General features: G+C 42.5%; 1 protein-coding gene across 1 annotated transcript in view; it reads right to left on the bottom strand.

Moving 5' to 3' along the window:
• Nucleotides 1–4561: 4561 nt before the first annotated feature.
• The window catches only part of CREBBP (CREB binding protein), a gene marked incomplete at its 5' end in the record, with an annotated part of 59171 nt that continues 42587 nt past the window's right edge, over nt 4562–21145 (bottom strand). The window contains 9 exons of the mRNA XM_009581829.1: nt 4562–7202; nt 8915–9196; nt 9472–9633; nt 12745–12912; nt 14536–14701; nt 15151–15264; nt 15704–15850; nt 16702–16852; nt 20916–20983. Of these exons, the coding sequence (XP_009580124.1) occupies nt 5031–7202; nt 8915–9196; nt 9472–9633; nt 12745–12912; nt 14536–14701; nt 15151–15264; nt 15704–15850; nt 16702–16852; nt 20916–20983 (3430 nt within the window). The remainder of the gene's footprint in view (nt 7203–8914; nt 9197–9471; nt 9634–12744; nt 12913–14535; nt 14702–15150; nt 15265–15703; nt 15851–16701; nt 16853–20915; nt 20984–21145) is intronic.

Genomic DNA, 21145 nt, shown 5'->3' with positions numbered 1-21145 from the left:
GTGCCAGGGCTCTTCCTGCTGTGGGTTTTCAGGGCGACAGAGGTGGTAACCGCGGACGCCAAGTCCAGGCCGCCGCTCCCAAACCTGTCCCATTTTGATGGTTAAAATCCCCTCCGTGTTTCTCCTGAGGACTCGTTAGCAAGGGGAAGGCAGGCACGGGTTACAAAACCACGCGCCTCTCCTCACGCAGGCACCCGTGAGGGTGCCTCGCAGTTACTGACGCAGGTTTTGCTGCAGGGAGCCCGTTCCACACCGCGGGTTGTGGCAGGGGGGGGGGGGGCGGCGGGCACGCACCGTGTCTCTCCCAGCCCCTCCACGGGGGCTGAGGGCCGAGGAAAGGCTGTGCCGGGCTGGGAGCAGCCCTTCGGAACCCCCCGTGTGCCACACCTTGGCCAGGCTCCCCTGCTTGGCTTTGGGCAAATTGCTTAATATCTCATTTTCCTGTTCCTCTGAAATTCCTCATCTCCTGGGGCTGCTGTGAGCACAGATCATCGAGACCTAAAGGGCCGAGGTATCGGAGAAAGGCTTTGGACAGGGTGGGGGTGAGAGAGGAAATAAACCGCTCTGCTGAGAGCAGAGAGAATTTGGAACGTGCATGAGAGCAGAGCCTGGCCTCAATGAACACCACAGCTAAAAATAAAAAGAGCAGGTCTCATTTCAGTGAGCACTAACCACTTCCAGACAGGAGACGAGGGCCTTCAGGAGGGAACCGTGACCACCTAACAGAGACAGCTTTGTAATCCCAGGCTCAGGGGAGCTCGCTGGAAAAGCTACGTGCGCAATTCACTCGTGCTTGCAACTTATCCTTGGGACTATGCCGATCTGCATGTTGCTTTGGAGGTTTGCGTCTAAGAAACACTGGCAGGCAGTGGGGTTTGTACGGTGCTCGATGTTATGGATTAGGTGCAACAAACCCAGCATGAGCCTTTGCATCACCCCGGCACCCTTTCGCTGGGCTGCATTTCCATCTGGAACCAACCCCAGCCCCTCCTCGAGATTCCCCGTGCTGCGGCCAAAACCAAAATGACTTCTGAGCCCGTTTCAAACGCTTTCCTCCTACTGCTGCGTTCATTGCTACCTCCAGCTGACCCCAACAGCTCTCCTGAGCATTGCTCTGCCACGACGCTGTACCAGAGCTCTTGTACCTGCTGCGAAACACCTGAGCCCTCCTCCTACCTCACCTTGTGCTGCGTCACTCTCCTGCCTTGGGTCCGCTTTGACCATTTAGCCGTGAAGCGTGTTCCTGCGGGGAAGGCTTGGGCACTGCAGGGGATCTGGTACAGATCCTCCCCTCTGTTCAGGCTCCTTTCGATTATCCGGTGGTTGGCACCTACTGTCTTCAATCACTGCCCTGGCAGCACGCTGCGGGTGGCAGAGATCACCCCATCCTCCATTTTAAGTTCCCAGCTGTGGAGAGGAAGCACAGGGAAGGACACATTGCCCCCGCACAGCAGCCTGCGGGCTCTGCCGTGCTCCCCCCGGCTACCAGCTCCGTACAGCGGCTGCTAGATCTTCACTGCACTGAGAAAACCATGGGCTTTGCTTCGGAGGAAGCACCTGGTGCATACCCAGATCACCTTTGTAAGCCATTGACTGCCTCCACTTACTGCTGTACACTGCCACTCACTCGAAGGAACGTTGTGCTGCTACAGCTGTGGACACGTACCACTTCTGGCTTCGTACAGAGTGACCGACGGGGTTGCTGTCCCCAGCGGGGTTACTTTTTGTTAAGTGCTGTACCCCTGGCAGGAGGGCTCCTCTTCCTCAGCCCGCTGCTGCGGTCAGACCCTCGCCCCTTCGCTCTAAAGCATCCAGGAGGAAGACCAGAGCAGGGAGCGCCTACACGCGTGCTGTGGGCAGATTTCTGGCCTGGTGGGACAGCGATGAGCAACCGAGGTGAACCTCAGCTGGTGTGTCTGCAGCAAGAAGAAATGCGCTCGCAGCCTGCTGTGGTAGCAGTGTTGGTAAAGTCAGGATAGCCAGCAGCAGAGAGCAGAGCGTGGCAGACAGCCAAGGAAAAGAAGAGCAGAGAACCAAGTTGTTGCAGCTCAATGTTCAGATTTAAGCACCTTCTTCCCCTCCAGAATTCAGAAAGGGGTCTTAGCCACCTCCTCTGGTGTGAAAGATCCTGCGCTAATCTCCAGTGCGTTCTTGCCTTGTAAGTTCTTGTATTTCTAGGATGCTGTTCCTTATTGCCAGTACCTCCCCCATCAAAACACAGGCAAGGACCTGAAAAATCAGATGGCTGTGCAGTGTTCAGCTATGCTGAATTTCCTATCAACAAAGGAGAGTGGAGTGAAGCCCCCCTGACTGGAGGGGCTGTACACCAAGCCCAGCCCCTCCTCATGTTTGACTTCAGCTTTGCGCTTCCCTCCTCTCCCTGGTAAAATACCTCCTCTTATCTACAACAATTGCTCCAGCAAGCTGGGATTATCAGATCTAAATCTATATCCCTTGCTCTGTGCTCTCAACATACTTCAGGTTGTACTTAAAAACATTCCGGTATTTGCTTCCCATCAGGGTTTTTTCATTCCTCACTCTTCCCCAGGAGCAGGAACCCAAGTGAGCTACAGCCCAAGAGCCACACCGCCTCTCTGGGCTCCAAACAGGACTCTGCTTATCCACATCCAGAAACGGTGCTGACGTTTTTAAAATGGACGGTGGTTAAAGGTATTAGCAAGATTGAGTGCAGTTATCTTAACCTTGGGTGGCAGGCTTCGCTGATCCTAGCGGGCACCAGCCAAGTGGAACCATCCTTCAATCCAAGCAGTTTTACCAGCTTTTATTAGAAACACCAGCACATTTCAAGTTTCCTCTTTTTGATCACAAATATAGTATTTTTCCTCTTTTTAAGTACACAGCATGAGACACAGCATCAGGGCTTTCCATCTTTTTTTTTTTTTTTTTTTTCTTTTTACAGCAATTTCTTCTGGACAAGCTTTGGGTTAGTGTTCACTGACCTCACCCCAGCCCCAAACTTTGACATCTTGAATTGCTGAAGACGATTGCATGGGCAGATGAATCCAATGGTGGTGAAAAAGATACAATAGTTAAAAGTTTGCAAGAAAAGTTTAAGCAGAGACCCTCTACAGTTAAAAAGAATGAAGTAGCGCCGCAGCGCACTACTGTTTTCACAGAACGGGGATAAAAGTTGAGATAAATCGTTTGCTCTTCTCCCCCCCACACTCCCCCAACATCGTTCCAATAAAAACGTTCAGGCTGGAGGAAGCGCTAACTTAACGTGAAAAGCCACGTGTGCCCGGTGCTCCCCGCTGGAGCGGCAGCAGCTGCCGGGCGGGATACCTTGCTGGGTTTGCTGCAAATCCCACGCCAGTCGCACGTAATCGAGAAGCCTCAAGGTCTGAGTGATGGCATTTTAGGCTAGTCGTGGTTTTAGCTCACACCTACGCTGGGAAAGTTTCCCTGGACTTTTTAACTCCAAGAAAGTAAGTAATTCATTGTGGGGAGGGGGGGCAAATATCCCAGGAACATGAGGGCATGGTGACAGGATATTAAAGGGAACATGTACATGATTTGTTATTTTTTATTCCACAGAAAACCCTCAAATCTAGACTCAGAGTTAACAGCAGAAAAATAGTGTTAAAGTCAATAGGTTCGTATTTTACTGTAGACTAAATAAATTAGCCTAGAATTAACTCAATACTCTCTATTTTCCTTTCATTGGTGATCCTTCTCTAAATTAATGCAGTTTTTAAAAAGCAACGGCTATTAATAATTTATTCCAGTTAACCCTTACGGATGAACACCTGCAAATATTCAATGTAGGGGAACCATTTCCCTCTCCTCTCCCTCCCCGAAAAGGAAACAATCACTAAAGGGTGTTGTAAAACAGACATGCTACCTACAATACTCCATGTATCGTGCCACTCCTATCGATGCCTCTGGCTGCTCTGTGTAATGAGTGAATATTCATAGCCATGTCTTACAAAGAACATGATCAAAAAATATATAAATAAATAAAAACCTTAAACATTCTTACATGGATTTTAAAGAACAGAATACATGTTAAAAACTTCAGTAATTTATATCAATTTTAAGCAATACTTTATATACAATGGAAAAAAGACATGCATAGTCCAAATACAATGTTGAAAACAGCATTTTCATAACAAAAAACCCAAACACTAAGTGTTAATACCATGTACATGAATTCAAGAAGGACCACCCTTTTTGTCTGTTGCACACAGTTTATTTAACAATATGATATTATAAGTAAGAAATGAGTTTGTTTTTTTTTACCATTCTATACAGTGATTGAATCTTCTTGGATTTTCTTATTTATAGTAATTATAGCGCTTGCATGATTTACACTAGAATTGCTTTTCCTCATTTCAAGTTTCACACAGAAGAAAGAAAGAAAAGAATGCTTCTTCTCTATTCAAATCAGCACGGTCTAAGAGTGATCATCCCTATTTTCATCTAAAACCAGTTTTATCAGAGAAACAAAGCAACAATTTCTACATCTGCAAGACAAGGATTTTGGCATTGGCCAATGTGTGTTTTTGTGTGCAAGAGTCAATTCCTATCTTTCCAGGGGTAATACTTCAAACGCCTGCAGAGTTCACTATAGAAAAAAAATCTTCCCGCAACGTGTCAAAGTTACCGGGATACATTATAATGTTGCATTATTTCAGGAAACAGTTTCTGAATATTATTTTTTCTTCTTTTAAACGCAAATGTTTAAAGTCTTGAAAATACAAATAAAAAATATGAATATAATGAACTTGTTTTCCCCATTAAAAAAAAGGTATGAGTCAACAGCAACAAAAAAATAAAAACCAAAAAAACCCACAAAAGAGACCAGATATTTTAACCGCCTGGCTTTAACAAAAAAATATATTCTTTGTATTGGTTTTTTTTTTTTTTTTTTTTTAAACAGCAATTCATTCTTCCATGTGTAGGAAGCAGCAGTTCCATCTAGGATTCAAAACAACCCAGATGTCTGAATTTTCAGTACAAAATGTCCAAGAACACGAAAGGAAAAAAAAAAAAGTGATGCTCCCATAATGCTACAAACCCTCCACAAATTTTTCTAATGTGTCCCCGGTGGTGTCACCAACCAGAGACAATTCGTTAGACAACGCACTCCTGTTCGGGGTGTTTAGTTGTGGAAGCATTGCACTCTGTTCTGGGTTGCCCAAGTGTCCCTGATCCATGGAGCTAGCCATAGTAACTGCGAGTCCTGGGTGGGGGGAACCAGTCTGGGGAGAGACGTGGTGAGGTGACGGTTGGGGCTGTATCCTGGGTGACGGGCTGGAATGTGGTGGCTGGGACTGGGGACGGGGAGACTGAACGGGTGCTGGGGACCGCACCTGGTTGCTGAGGGAGGTGGCGATCTGCTGGCCAGGGAGATGAGATGCCTGCGGTTGTCCTGAGAGCATGTGCTGCTGTGGGCTCATGGGGTTAGGCTGGCCGGGGGACCCTATCTGCTGTTTCATCTGCTGCTGTTGCAGGATCCGCTGCTGCAGTGCTTGCTGGATGTTGGGAGTGCCGTCTGCGCCCATGCCGGGCTGGCCCATCTGGTTCAGCTGTCCCATCTGAGCCATCTGTCCCATGGACCCCCCCTGTATCGATATATGCTGCTGCATCCGCTGCTGCTGCATGGCTTGAGGGTAACCTCCTGGTCCTTGAGGCTGCTGGAACTGGTTATGTCCTGCCATCCCTCCTGCCATGCCAGCCCCTCCTTGCTGCTGCTGCTGCTGTTGCTGCTGCTGCTGCAGTAATTGCCGCCTCAGTATTTCTCGGTACTGCGGACTCATGTTTGCCATGCTAGGGTTGTGGCCGGGGTTCATAATGTTTATCGCTTGTCCCTGGGGATTCATAGCTCCTATCCCTTGCTGCTGGGGCGGAACGCTCGGTCTCTGCACTCCTGCTTGCATCGCGTTCATGTTCTGCAACCCTGCTTGAGCGTGCATGCCTGGCTGTTGCATGCCAGTCTGCGGCTGCTGCATCCCAGGCTGGGGCTGTATGCCTGCTTGCGGCTGCATCCCAGGCTGGTTAGCCACATATTTGGCTGTTCTTTGCTTTATAAAAGCTGCCATAAGCTGAGGGTTGGATTTGAGGATATTAAGAACCTGCTGTTGCTGCTGCGGAGAACTTGGCGATTTCAAGGTCCTCAGTAAGTCCTGAAGGGCATTCGGGGGGATGCTCCGTGGCGGCTGCTGCACACCCGGCATCCTTGGCCCAGCCACTGCTTGTGGCGTCGCCATTGGCATAACTGGTCTCGCCATTCCTGGCTGCATTGGTTGCTGCTGCGGCATTGGAGGTGACTGCCATTGTCCAGGCTGCATGTTGGACATCACTGGACCACTTACAGGGTTGGGCCGGGGTACATTCATGCTGACTTGCTGCATCTGGTTCACTGAACCGACCGTCGGGTTTACTAGTCCTGGGCGACCAGGAGGCAAACCATTGTTAATGTTGTTGACCCTGTAGAGCTGCTGTTGCTGCTGGGCAGCTTCTCTCTCAATCTGCCGAGCTGCTTCCACTGCGGCTGGCGGAGGCTGAGCCGGAGGTGGAGGTGCAGAAACCGGGTTTGCAGGTTTTCCTGTTGAAACAGTAGTAGGGGGCTGAGTTCTTGACACACTGGGAAAGCCAGCCGGTGACATACTTACAGGGGAAGGCTGGGGCTGGGGAGGAGGCTGTGGCGTTTGCGGTGTACTTGGCTGCTGCGTAGGGGTACCAGGCGTTGCTGAGGTAGGAGAAGGCAAACTTTGCTGAGGCACGTTTCGGGTGTTCATGGTAGCCATCCTTCTGCGCATGAGCTGAGCCTGCTGCAGGCGATGCTGGATCTGCTGCTGTCGAAGTTTGTGTTTGATATTGAGACAGAATGGCACAGGGCATTTGTTCTCTTGGCAGTGTTTGGCATGGTAGCAGCAAAGAGCTATGAGCTGTTTGCACACCGGACAGCCACCGTTGGTCTTGCGCTTGCAGCCCTTGGTGTGCTGGACAACCCGTTTCATCTTCTGGCAGGATGGCAATGAGCAGTTTGCATTGCGGCACTGACAGGCATGGACAAGGGACTGAATGCAGCGCTGGATGCTCAGTCGTCGTGACTCCTGGGGGCTCTTTGACTGTTGCTCTCCTTGGCTGTTACTCTCATCATCCAGACCCAGGCCCCACTTAACCATCTTGTGGTCATGGCTCTTAGTGTTGTAGCAGTTAATGCAGAGGTCGTAGTCCTGAAAGCAAAGAAATCCAGAGTTCAGTTGTCTACAGAGCACTAACTATACCAGCAAAAGAGCAGAACAGTAAGAGCAGTGCTAGGTGAGCAACACGAACCTGGTGTGGAACCACACTCCGGGTTTCAGTGGGTACAAACACACAGCAGAATAAAAGCAGGACAACAGCCATGTGCTGTGAACAACTGCCCGTTTCAATTTACACCTGGTACACTGAGGTAGAGAAGTGGCCGCATAGCCTGGGGAGCCACCACGACAGTGGGAGTGGACCTTTGGGGCAGGGAGGGCTGGGCGGCTGAGGGCAGAGGCCTCGTCAGCTGCCTCAGCAAAGCGAGCCTGCAGCACCAGTCTTGAGTACAGTGGCTAACAATGACAATAGGGGCTGTAATTGTATCTTCATTTTATTACATGAAAAAGTCTTGCAAGATTGGGTTTTTTTGTTTTTCCCTTTTGATGACAGGAACTGTTTACTTTTCTGTGATGTCTACTGGGGTACCTACATAAGAAGGGCCAAAACCTCCAACTACTAAGACAAACCTACTGTCACCTGCCTAAAAAATAGGGTTTGGCTCTCCATTTAGCTGTTCTTAGTGTCATTACTGACTAATCATTACTACCCTAAAATGTGTATTTTTTTAATCTCTAAAACAATCCTCAAATCAAGTGCAAGTTTCATGCTAAGACAGACACTGATCTGAAAACCTGCTCAAACACCCACATTTTCACTGCTCTGTCCTTTTTTTGCTGGAGGAAGGGCACTCCCTTATACAGAAGTACCCAGAAGAAACCTAAAGGCCGTACCTCCTTCCACCACGTAATTCCCCTAGTGTGTACCATCCATTTCCTGCAGTCTTGCCTCAAGAAGCCCTGTTCAATGCTTTCCTCAGAGGGATTAATTAAGACTCTTCCACTACAAACCTGGCAATAACTTGCAGTGTAAAAACTAGGCTGCACTTATTCAAATTTTTTTTTTTGTTCAGCTACAGCCAGAGGTCATCACAAGCCCTGTAGTGGCCACCTTCTCCTCAAGTCCACCAGTATAACTCCATGCATAACTATTCTCTAACAGTTCAGTGGAAGTGATCTATGCTGTAAAAGGACTAGTCATTAAAAGCATTGAGCCAAGTTAGGAAGCAATTATTTGGGCTGATCTGAAGGGCAGGCAACCTCTAATGCTGGGCCGAAGAGACAATGATGAAGAGCTGCGGCAGCCTCCTCACCCAGCTTTGCGGCAGCCTGGACGCGCGCCTGGCTGTGCTCCTTGCAACACGAAGTACCATGTACAAAGCGGAACGAAAGCTACCTTGCAAGAAGGTATGCTAACTTCTCTCGTGGACATCCATTTATTGTGGATGAGCTAGTGCCCTGCAGATTCGGACTAGTCTGATGCAGTCAAACCCTACCATCCACTCCTAAAGTTCTTTAAAATTAAGTTAAAAACTCCTCTATGCAGAGGAGCCATAGCAGAATAAATGATGCAGCAGTAGCCACTCCAGAGTACTGGCATCTTCCACATCGAGAAACGAGAAACTAAAGGCACTTATTCTAGAAGAAGAGGTACCCCAGTGCGGTAGTCAACTTCCCTTAAGGCTTAGCAGCCTTTTTATCAGGATAGGCTTAATTTGGAGGAACTTTGGGAAGTATCCAAAATAAGAAATCAAGCCTGGCTGTAGGGCAAAAGAGAGCAGACATCTCTGGTGATATAGACCTACCTCACAGACAGTGCAATGCCACCTTGTTTCCACATGATGTTTGCACTCATTGCACGTATAGACAAAGCGATCCTGCCCTTGAGTATGTAGTTCTACCAGCATGCAGAGCGTGGACCACTTGGATCGGCGTAGTGAGGAGAACTCCCAGTGCTTATCTCTGGCTAAGGTGAGGAAGGCATCTCGCCCATCCATCAAATCACAGCTAAGTAATGGATCAGGGTCCACAATGGGAGGCAGAGTGTTAATTACAGGCCCAGCATGTAAATGAATCACAAAAAAGACCTGCAGATAAATGGGGGGGAAAAGAAGAAAAAAAAAAAATCAGTGAGGTTAGATATCTTGCAGGAAAAAGCTCATGTTCTGTTGCAGTAATGGTGTGCTACAAATGTAATCTAATTAACTTAGTTTAGGCTAATCTCTTCCAATATGTTGCTACACAACAGAAAAAGTTCTAGCACAATCATAAGCTTTACTCCTGATTTTTCAGTTCTTAGTATCATCATGCCTGGATTTACAGGAATAAAACCTTCTTTTCACACAGTGTATTTTGACAGTACCTCTTTATGCTTCTCCATAGTGGCATACAGCTTCTGAGACAGATCATTGGACACATTTGGCATGCTGGGTTTCTTCTTGTTAGCTCTGCTGATGCTACTCTTATTCTTGTTAGTTTTTTTGTTGTTCTTTTTCTTGGCGTTTTTGCTGTCGCCCTGGCTTCCCTGCAATAAATGCATAGGAAAGACATTACACTTTATAGAGCTCTCTCCCATTCACTGTAGCTGAAAACGAAACACTTCTGCTATCAATAATAGAACTTTGTTCCAATGCCTGCAAATCAGCCATACTGTGTTAAATATATCCTATCTTCCAGGAAAAATCAAAAGCCAAACTGGCAGGCAAATTCAAACGCTGTTTAAAAATAGATTTTTAAAGTATGCATGTACATTAAATAATTCGTATCTTACACTTATTTTTGTTCCTTCTCAAACACTGTACTTCAGCTTCCACTGCTTGCTTTACAAGATCTTATAGATATTCAATGACAAAATCAGTTACAAATAAAATGGACTTTAAAAAATTCCAGAAGTGCAGTATTTTGCTTTGTTGTGCATTTGGGGTTTCACATACTTGCTTAAGCTTTGATCTAATGTTTTGGGGTTTTTGTTTGGTTGTTTTTATTAAACAAATTTAGGGCTAGTACACAAATAACAACATGCAGGATTTGAAACTAATAAAATACATTTTTCTCCATCCTGAAGACTTACTGCTGCATATGCAACTCCAAAAAAATCCTCCAAACCTTCACTTGTGACTGAGTTACAACAACATAGACCACAGTGACCATATACTGAATACTAGATGTAAGTAAAGAGAGTAAAAAATAGCAGATGATGCTATTTAGATGACCTGTGAAAACAGAAATAACTTTTAGACTTCTCATGTCCTTGAAAAATAAAAACCCAAGCCCTCAGCAAGGAGCTCACCACTCAGTAAAAATCCCCTCTCTAACTGCTAGAATGCTGGTTATCATAATATTAAAAATAAGCTACTGAAATACTCTGATATATATACACACGCAAGAAAGTTTCATGAACACTATGTACAAGCAAACACAGGGTTTATCCGCAAGCATATTTATTCAAAGAAAACAAAAATATTCCAACTGAAGAAAGTGATTCTATACACAGACTGTTGCCATCCTTCCATTCTATTAATTAAGCTTAGATAGAAATTCCCTGTCCACTCTTGGTTTTTCTGCAACTAATCTTACTGACTTTTTGACCAAACCTGTTTGGAAATTAAAATTATACTATTTTATGGGAAACCAGACAGAACTCTGAGTGATTTGAAGATATTCAGAAATGCGCTATTGTGTGTTCCCATCTTGGCTTCCCCAAAATTTTTTACCCCCCGATGGAATTAGGGCATGTCCTCCTTTGCCTATGCATTCTAGAACATCAACATAAATTTTAAAATTTAAACACCAAAAGGAAGAATAGATTGAAACTTAGCTGACAGTACAGTTCTAAGTTTGCTTTCTCCTCCACCTTTAACAAGTTCATATTTGGTCAATAGTACAAAGCTATTCCAAAATGTTTTAAGAAGTTGTAAGATTGTTTTGGTACTACTTCATTTTGATAGCATTTAACATATTGCCAGAGATGCTGACCGCACGGTTACTCCGTGAGCCTTGTCCCTTCAGAACCTTTTTCAAGAACTTCCAAATATTTACCACCTCTTTAGACTCTCTTTAAGAAGCGCTCTCTCCACATATACAAAGTTTACGACTAAGAATTTAAGAAAAGATAGACACATTCTGTACCACCTCAATACAAGGCAAATTGCAAAGATTCATCAAGTGCTTCTACACGTGGAGATCCCCACTGCTGGGCAGAGCTTCCTCCATGAAGTGACACCAGTTTAGGTGACTGCACTGGAGAAGTTCTCATGCTTTTAATTTCACTCCTTTTTCTGAGCCAAGTGACAAAGACCACACTGTTACATTTTTTGTTGCATTCTTGGATGACATCTTCAGCAACTTGGATGCAGATTTTGCTCCCCCGCTACCCCAAGCAACATCAATGGCATTAAGTGAGAATATAGGGATGTTAACAGCCGAGGCTGCATCTTCTCACTTTAGGCAGACAACCTGTATGAGTTTCACAGTTAGCTGTTCTGGGCTTTTTAAAATACCTTTTTCCCCCCTTAGATGTAGAGGTTTACACTGGCGTTTTTCACCAGAAGGGCATGCTATGATTTATTGAAAGCGATACTGTTAGCGAAAGAGGACTGCAACTTGAATTCCAAGCCTTGTTTTTCAGTTACTTTTATACTGCTATGTTTGTTGAGATATTTCAATATTAAAAGTTACATTCAGAAGGAACAAGGTGAAAACTATTAACTTCATAGTTCCATAAAAAACATAGCAACAAACTGTATTAGCTTTGAAGGAGCTGCTAAGGTTTAATAGAAGGAATTTTCTGACAATGAAATTGATGGATTAAGGTCTATCACTCCACATCAATCACACATAATACATACTGTATGCGAATTGCCACGGCATCTAAGCTGAATGCAGTCCCTCCCCAGTTAAAGGTTTTTGGTTCCACCTCAATCTGCCAGATTTCAGACTTTCCTGCTCTATTTATTTTCAAAACACCTTGCTGCAAATTGCAAGTAAAAGGGATAGTATAAAAGTGCTAAGACCATTTGGATACAGATACAATCAAGACAGAAATAAAAATGAATAATGAAATTCTGGCCAGGACCCTGAGAAAGTAAGGGTGTTTTTTTTTAATATACAAAGAGAGAATGCTGGTGAAGGAACACCACCATCAGGATCAACGTTTCACACCAATGCAAAGCTTGCAACAAATACTTTTAAATTTCAGCCCCCTACTGTTGCAAATGACTACAAGTAATTTTGCTTAAATAACAGCAAAATTTAATTCAGCTTTGAAAAATACAGCATCTTTCAAAATACAAATACCGATGGTGATTTGCAAAGGTGCGAACCAGAAGCTCAGCCAAATGACTGCAAGCAAATGTAGCAGTCATGATGCAATCCAAAAGTAGCTTAACACATTCTCTGAGAACAGAGATGCTGAACTGACATAACTGACTTCTGATTCTGTTAAAAAAAATAACAAGCCATCAGTATATTTGTTATCCAAGAAGAAAACCAGAAATGCAGATAAAGGGAACCCTGATGTAACATCTGATGTGAATGACCTTTTCTAATTTACTGGATGTGAACTCTCTAATTTATTAAAGTGTTAATTGTCAGCTTTGTGAGCCAGAAGCAAATACAGCATATAAAGTTAACTCACCTCTGTTGTTTCACTAGCTGCAGTGCTTTCTTCCTTCTTCCTTTCCTCCTCCTCCTGCTCCAGCTCCTTAATGCTTTCTTCCAGCACATTGGGCCAGAAATCACCTTCAAAGTAAGGCAGCTCCTTGGCACTTGTCAGCCTGTCCTCAGTTGCTTGTTTGAAGATGTCCTGTTAAGCGTATCACACAATACCAAGAATAAATAAATGAAGACCACTTAGGATAGAGAGGAGAACCAGAGACAGGATCCACTGAACAGCTGTGCCTCACTTGCAGCCCACGGCCTGCTCCTGGCAGGCCGCCTTTTCTGGGTACAGCACGAAGAACTGGCCTGGCAATATTGATAACAGCCCGCTCCCCGTTTCATCTCAGGTAGGTTCAGGAGAGCCTCAGCAGCTGTCTTTCTCCTGATGTGATGGGAGAGACTAAGATACCGCTGGAAAACATGACAAACCCCTCCCTGATAACTACGCCAATTAAAAATGAAGCCTACACAACTTCGCTTTTCCTGCACTGCTCTGGACAAGAGCAGAAACTGTTCTAGTGACAGCAAGTGCGTCTCATCCAGCCCTTTCCCTTCAGGAGAGCCTCAGCAGCTGTCTTTCTCCTGATGTGATGGGAGAGACTAAGATACCGCTGGAAAACATGACAAACCCCTCCCTGATAACTACGCCAATTAAAAATGAAGCCTACACAACTTCGCTTTTCCTGCACTGCTCTGGACAAGAGCAGAAACTGTTCTAGTGACAGCAAGTGCGTCTCATCCAGCCCTTTCCCTTACAAATTTGAAAGCGCGTAAGCACTTCAATGCATGCATCTGGGCTGTGCATCATATGTGCCACAAGCCTGATAACTCCAGGAAGAATTGCTGAATGCACCGGCCAACTACTACACACAGGAATATTAAAGTCTGGTTGTGGTAGGGGGACTGCGCGCAGCCTGTGTCCTTCACTGACCGCTGGCTGAAGCTCTGTGGACCACCCGGCCAGAAAGACTGGGGACCACTGAGAGGAATAGGTATTCTGAAAAGGAACAGGTACTTCAAAAAAAACACCTCCAGAACAACTGTATAAGTGCAGTGCGTTTAACAAGCACATACAAGACTAGCCAATTTTCTTCTTCGGATTCATTTCAAGACCACCTTATTAGGAGAGAGACAGATTTTCTAGCTCTTTGCTACGCCGGATCAGATGACAAGGCTTGCTATATGCTGTTCTATTCCACACATTTAGTAACTGTCACTTGCAATCAAAACATCAATTTTTTCCAGCACTGTCACTACCATTAAGAAATTCTTGTAAATTTTAGCACGTAAGGAGTGGCAAATGCTACCTTTGCCATCTTTAACTTATTTCCTTGGGTACATGTGTGATACTCTCCGATTACGAAAATCAACCTTTTTCTCTTCAAGTGAAGAAGCTGTTTCATAAGCAGTTTTTTTTATTTCACATTAGTGGGGTCCAGTATTCCACCTGATCCTCCAGAATCACCAGAAGCAAACAACTTCTGTAAACCTTAACAAGCTATATACTTCCTTGCCTAGAAGATTGCAGTGAAAGACAAGTATGCAAAGGCAGGCTCTTGCTCACTTCTCTTAATGCAGAAACCAAACCTTAGGCATGTTCAGTCTGAAACGCAGAACCTCCAAGAAAAATCTAAGTAAATGAAGACGCTAGCTGAGAATAAAAACACTTGTACAACACTACCACAGTTTCATGCATTATGAAACAATATTAGCTACCTTCAAATGAAAAGCCCATAAAAATTAATACAGGAAGTAAACAGTAGCAAACCTTGTAGTCATGAATGATTCTCTCAGCAAATGCTTTATCCAGCATCTTCTTATACCATTCTTGCAAACGTTTGGGTTTGGGTATTTTCTGATCAGGCGGATGGCAATGAAAAATATAGTCATCTCCTTCACTTGGGGGACAGGCCCAGATGTGTCCTGTCACATACCTGCGTTTCACACACAAGAAAAAATTTTAACCATTTTGACTACCATCTTAAAATTAACTCAGACAAGCTGACGTATAAATTCAGACCTCTGGCTTTTTTTTTCTTCACCTTCTTTTCTTTCTTCTTTGTAACAAAGATGCTGAGGCAATAACCTCCATTTATACAAGATATGAGAAAAGGTCTGGGATATAATAATGAAGCTTAAACATCAAGTGAACCTCTGATAAAAAGAACGATATGCTGTCAGTTTAAGAATCCTAACAACGGAAAAACCACCTTAGTGATAAAACCCAAATTTCTCTCTCCACTGCAGAAGAGGCATGTGTTCCACATATCTCAGAGAGGGCAGAAGGAAAGAGAGACTATCCTAAGTAAAAAGCTACTTGGCATCCTGGATAAAAAAAAGCTAAAAAAAAAAAGATTTCTTTCTTTACAAATATCTCACTTACCCAAGTTTTTTCACGTACTCCAAATATCCGATGAGGATTTCATGATAAACTGCAGTTCGGAGACAACGGGGGCGGAAGAAATGAATACTATCCAGATATGATATGTACACACGCCTATAGTAATGAGAGAAGAATGACAGAAAATCACCTATGGCTGAATGTCTGTTTCGTCTACTGAGAACTGACTTTTATACTAGATACATATACAGCCATACTGAACAAAGAAAAATTAATGATGACATTATTTTAATGCAGACTTAAGCATCCTAATTTGGTATAAACAGTTCTCAAAACCAAAAGATGGATACCATTTTTTTTAGACAGCAAGAATATACATCGAGAAGCAAAATTAAATACAGAACACAAAAAACTATCACTTTTGTTGTGATATTTGTTTTCCCCTTCAAAATCATCTGCAGTCCTACAGTAGGACTTATTTGTGCCACAGAATTTAAACATATCTCCCAATCGTCTGTATTTGAGAGTAATTGTCCAGTGAATGTAGCAAGATGTTCTCTGTGCATGCACCGCTGGCATAGAAATGAAAGAGTACCTTGTATTAGGAGGGGGGCAATCCGAGCCATACTCCTGTACATGCATGCCAAAGAAGCACACATCTACTCCGTCTATCTCCTCAAATGCAAACAGAGCTTTGGTACGGTAAGGGAAAGATTCTGACATCTCACCAGAATCCACAAATCTGTAGGAAAGGGTGGTAGGAAGGAGCAGGAAAAACAAAAACAAAACCAACAAAAAGCCAATTATTAAACCAGTGTCCTACTAGAATGAGGAAATTCTTTTTAAGCTTATTTTCAACTCATTAGAAACATTTATGCAGATGTTAAATAGGGTCAGATCAGAGCTGCATTAAAACAGGGAGTCCTGTCAATGCAAGGTCTGTTACTAGAAAACTCACGGAAAGACAGTTTCCATATAGTTAACGTATGACTGAGCAGGCAAGCATTGAGTACAAGAGCATCCTCAGAAACCGCAAGCCTTTAAATATGTTGCAGATTAGAAAACCTAATGCATTACAGTGAAGTGCTGTCACATAAACACTGTCTTTATGAATTAAACCCAAAATACTTCATAGAATAAACCTTTTAAGCTTTTCATTTATGATGAAGCAAATTAAACATAACTTCTGAAAGCTAAAGTATTTATAAAAACACAACAAAATGAAGGAACAGTAAGGAACAGAACCTCAGCAACTGTTCCAAACTAAACTATGAATTCTGTAATGCTAACCACAATGTGGCCAGACTCCCTCTCAAGATTTATAATACTATGACTTTGTATTACTAACAAAACCCAGGATGTCCCTGCTACCCGCCCCCAAACAGTCAAAAATACAATTGTCACCTCCTCCCAGTCCATTTACTGCATACTGCTTTTTTTTTACCTTTCATAATTTTACTCATGCCTAAGTTTCAAAAACATGCAAAGGCATTAAGGTGCAAGTTGGCACAGTTTTGCAGTATTTATGCAGGAAGACTTCAAAATTAAGAAAGAAAAATCAAGATCACCTTCATTGTAATTAATAGAACTAACCTGGATTTCATTCCTGGTTTAACTTCTACTGTCTTATCTGAACTTGCTACTACTCTAACAAAGACCTCTCCAGCTTCAGGATGATTCTGTCGCCGCAAAAATTTGTTTACTCTATCTTCCAAATGGTTTCCTAAACGCGTAGTCTGTAGCCCTAGAAATGAAAGGGGAGAACACGACAACAAAAACATTAATACTGGAGAAATCACAGTTAAGTTCAGAGTGTTACCACACTTGTAAGGTCTTTCAGCTTGCTTCTCTGTATAGAAGTCAGCTTTTTTCCCTTTGTTTACCTCCATATGAAAATTTGATGTTTTTATTTATGCAGCCAAAATTTAAAAAGCAAAACCATCCATGTTTTTAACCCAAGCCTTAAGTGTTCATTCCCTAACGTGGAAGCTAAAACCACGATAGTAGGAAAATTACTTAGTAAGTAAACTACCAAAGAAGGCTTTATGTAGCATTTTTAAATTTGCAGGCTTATTTTATGAACACTGCAAATGTTTTCTCCTAACAAAAACACTATCTGGCTGTTTGACAGAGATTACATCACTTTATAGATCTGGCTCAATGCCACACCTTTTCAAGCAAAGCAAAGCAAATCAACAGAAATGAAAAGCCTTTTGACTTCAATGGAGATTTCATCGCTTTTTCTTTTCTTTTTAAGAGAGCTTTTAGATTGAACAGTTACAGTAATCTGCACGTAAAGCTTAAATAGTTCTTGCACAGTGATAGAGGTCTGTAAAAGTTCAAGTCCACATATTGTCCAGATCCCCTCTCTTGGTCTTTACATTTATAATTAGCTTTTGCGGGGATAGCTGGTTTTGTAGTATTACAGGATGTGATGGTTTTCAAATAAATCCACAACAAATCACAGAAATTAAGATTTTGGTTTAAATTAAGAAAACAGAAGTAGCACACTGTTTTGACTTGAAGATTTAAGACTATTTCTCTTATCATACTGTACTTATTTTACCAACTTCTACTTCTACTTCATTTTTAAGGTCAGTCTGCTATCTTTTCCAAAGTGATGGTGCAATCTACAGATGTTCATCTTACTAGAATGCATTTAATTTTTGAGCTCTCTATTGCTTCATTTTTCAGCTGTTATTTGGCTACTGACACAAGACCGTTGGTTCTTCTTCCCGACTACTGAGCTTGCGTACAGAATGCTGCAGTGAAATATCTATGCTAAAAATTATTTTAGGCTCCAATACTGGCAAAAAAAGCCACATACAGTCAAAGGAAGATCTCACTAAGAGATTTATATACTTAAAATTTTATTTCACAATCAGTTTATAGAAATTGCCAAATGCGGCATTCTTGTTTTACATATTTTAGTCTGTCCCCTTGTCCAGTGAGATTCTGTGGTTATAACCAGCAGAACACAGTCTAAATATCATTTAACTGGGAGCCAATAATTAGATTTAAAGGCAGGTTAAAGTAAAAATACACTATGCCCTTTACCAATTCCAACACAGTGGCCTTTTCCAGTGTTTCCCAGCCAATACAATACATTGAGCTTTCCATATATAATAGAAGGGGGTTGATTTTAAAGGAAATTCAAAGAATTTTAAAGAAAATTCACAAATATTTTCTGAAGAAATTATTGAGTTTTGTTGAGTTCTCCAAAGACAACCAGAAAAAAAAGAAACAGCTCATTTCAACTGATGAGTTGGTACATTTTTAGAAAGCCATTTTAGTTAACTCTACTGTCTTGTTGTGTTTTCATTTTATCATCTTTCCAATGCTAAGCAACCAAAGGATATCTGCTTCCTTCCTTATGCTGCAATGCATTAAGACTTGAAAAACAAAACAAAGACCAAATAAGAAGATAAAAGAAATAGGCAGCATTAAGATTGCATGCACCGTAAGGGAAGGATCTAAAAGCCGCATCATTTGACATATTAGGACGTGCAAATTCTTCTAGAAAGCAACCGGATTTTGGTTCTTGGACACCTCTAATGTATGTACTTCCAATAAAAGCTCAGGTCTCAATGAAAACTGCAGTGCAAACTTGAAAAAAGGCATCCAAACCGGTAACAACATAGTGGCTTTCAGGCCGCTTGAGTACAGAAGCTTTGTTGCAGCAGCAATGGCCAGACATTTGTTACTGGATGAGTAATCAGACAGATAGGAAGAAAGTCAGACTTCTGGCTTACTGTGACTTTTTGTCAGGAAACTACTTCGGGTGACTTATTTGTCAGGATATCTTTTGTCTTTGAACGTCTCTGGATCAGCTACTGGTTAAGTAATACTTGTGGATTTTCTTAGTATGAAAAATACTTCAAAAGTTAGGAATTTCACAGCATAATCCAGCTGTACACTGGTTTATAGGTTATATTTGGCATGCTGTCAGTCAGCTTCATGCAACTTACTTGTGATGTTGTTAAGATAACCAATTTTACTTAATATACATTAGGAATATGAATGTTACCATAACAGCTGAACAATAGCTTGCAGCTGAGGGACATGCTATCTTGATTATTAGCAGTTGTGCCAGCATGCGTGAGAGGGTATAGAAATACTGATGGCAATTCAGTAAGTAAAGGTTTTTATGGGGAGGGAGGGGGAAAGGAGAGGAAACAGGTTGATGTTTCAAACTTTCATTGCTCGTGTTTGTTTTTAGGTCAGTAGTAAGACCAAGGTTTTGACAAGAAGAGCAGGCTTTCCTTCCCTGTTCTTGTGTTTCCACTCAAGCACTGTTAAAGAAAACTGATCTCAAGAGCTGAGCCCACCAGTGGATTACAGCTGGCGGCAGGACTCAAATCATCATGGGAAAAAGAAAACAAGATAGCCAAACAGCAGGGAAAGGAGAAGGAAAAGGAGAACAATGGAAGAGAAAAAAGCATTGTTATTTCCCTGTCCAGATCCCCAAAGAACAGAATGGTTACCTTAAACTAAATGCTGATTACTCAAACTTTAAGCAACACCACAGAACAACTGCAGACATCCAAGGAATCGCATACTTATTTAAGAAAATTTACATCAATATATGCTGTAAAGGCAGCATATAATAGAAGCGACATCTATTTAAAATGGTTATCTAAAACTACATTTTTATTTCATCATTTTATTAATGCTCTGTTACAATTTTAATCTGTCTTTAATGAGACTAATTTTAATCTTTTTAACAATACTATCTTGCATGCGTCAGGTTACTCCAGAGACCGTTTTGACTACTGTAACCTAATATGTCTCATACAGCATTATCATCTCCAAATTATCTCCTATTATGCAATCAACCACACATGAAGTTATCAAGAAGTTACATTTAATGCAAAACCACTCCTTTATTACAATTGGGAAGATTCAGGCTTGCAAAGTCACAGTATGACAAGGTGATGCCTAGAACTTCCAAGGACCAAAGAAGAACAAGGGAAGAATCAAGTGTACCTGCAAGTTCTAGCTGTTCAAGTGTCTGAATCACCCTCTCAGTTTCTACACTCACTTTATTTTTCTACTCTATGCCACTGACATCGCATTTCCGATGCTAGCCCCTACTCTCCCCCTTCCCCCAAAATGTCTATGAGTAGAAGTTATCAAATTATATTCTCTGATATTAAATGCATGCAAAGAACGCCTGTGTAAGGATTACTAAGGAGATTGAGACAACTTGACCTGGCAGCTTTTGGCACTCTCTTTAGTGCACATTTCAACAAGATTATGACAATGGTTACTCCCAAGGAAATCTAGACCTGTAGTACAATTGGTTACTTATTCCAGCAGACAGTTCTTACACCACAGTGCACTCGAAGCAAGAAAAGCTCTTCAAATACGTTAGTACTTGGCACTACCACAGTACACCTGAAATGCAGTACAACTTGTTACTACATGTTATTTGAAGGGCACAGAGGTGACAGTAATTTACTACAGTTTCAACGTTACATGGAAACATGTCTAAATATAGCCAGTAAAGTGCACGCAGCCTTATGTTTCTCCTGTTCTGTTTCCCCCTCTTTTTTATTTTTTTGAATCTTAGAAGAATAAGGACATAGATGCCAAATACCTCAAGCAGCATTAAGACTGACCACAAACATATAAAGAGCAGGTTTTTAAAACGTTGATTAAAATTCTGACAGCTACTAAAGCCTTGGGCTACACTACTCACCATTTTGCAAATGTTCCTGTACTGTCTATCACGACAACAGAAAGTCTCAATCAAAAAGCTATTAGGGGTGGCAAGCAGAAGATGAAAATAGAAATATCAAACTCACTTTTAGCACTGAATTTGTTTTCTTTGCGTGTTCTGCCAGTTTTCTTCAGACAATTATCACAGACAAACCTATTGAGAAAAAAAAATTGCCAAAAACTTAGTATAAACCCATTATAGGCTAGCTTAAATCCAATGTTTGAACCCATAATTTAAATGTCAGAGTACAATATATTTTTCCCTGGATTTGAACAGCTTGTATCTCTCCGTTTTCAAGGGACTTAAAGCCTTTAT

Source organism: Fulmarus glacialis, unplaced genomic scaffold (assembly GCF_000690835.1).
Source record: "Fulmarus glacialis isolate BGI_N327 unplaced genomic scaffold, ASM69083v1 scaffold1227, whole genome shotgun sequence".
In the NCBI taxonomy this organism is placed as follows: Eukaryota; Metazoa; Chordata; class Aves; order Procellariiformes; family Procellariidae; genus Fulmarus; species Fulmarus glacialis.
This window is presented reverse-complemented; position numbering and strand designations above follow the sequence as displayed.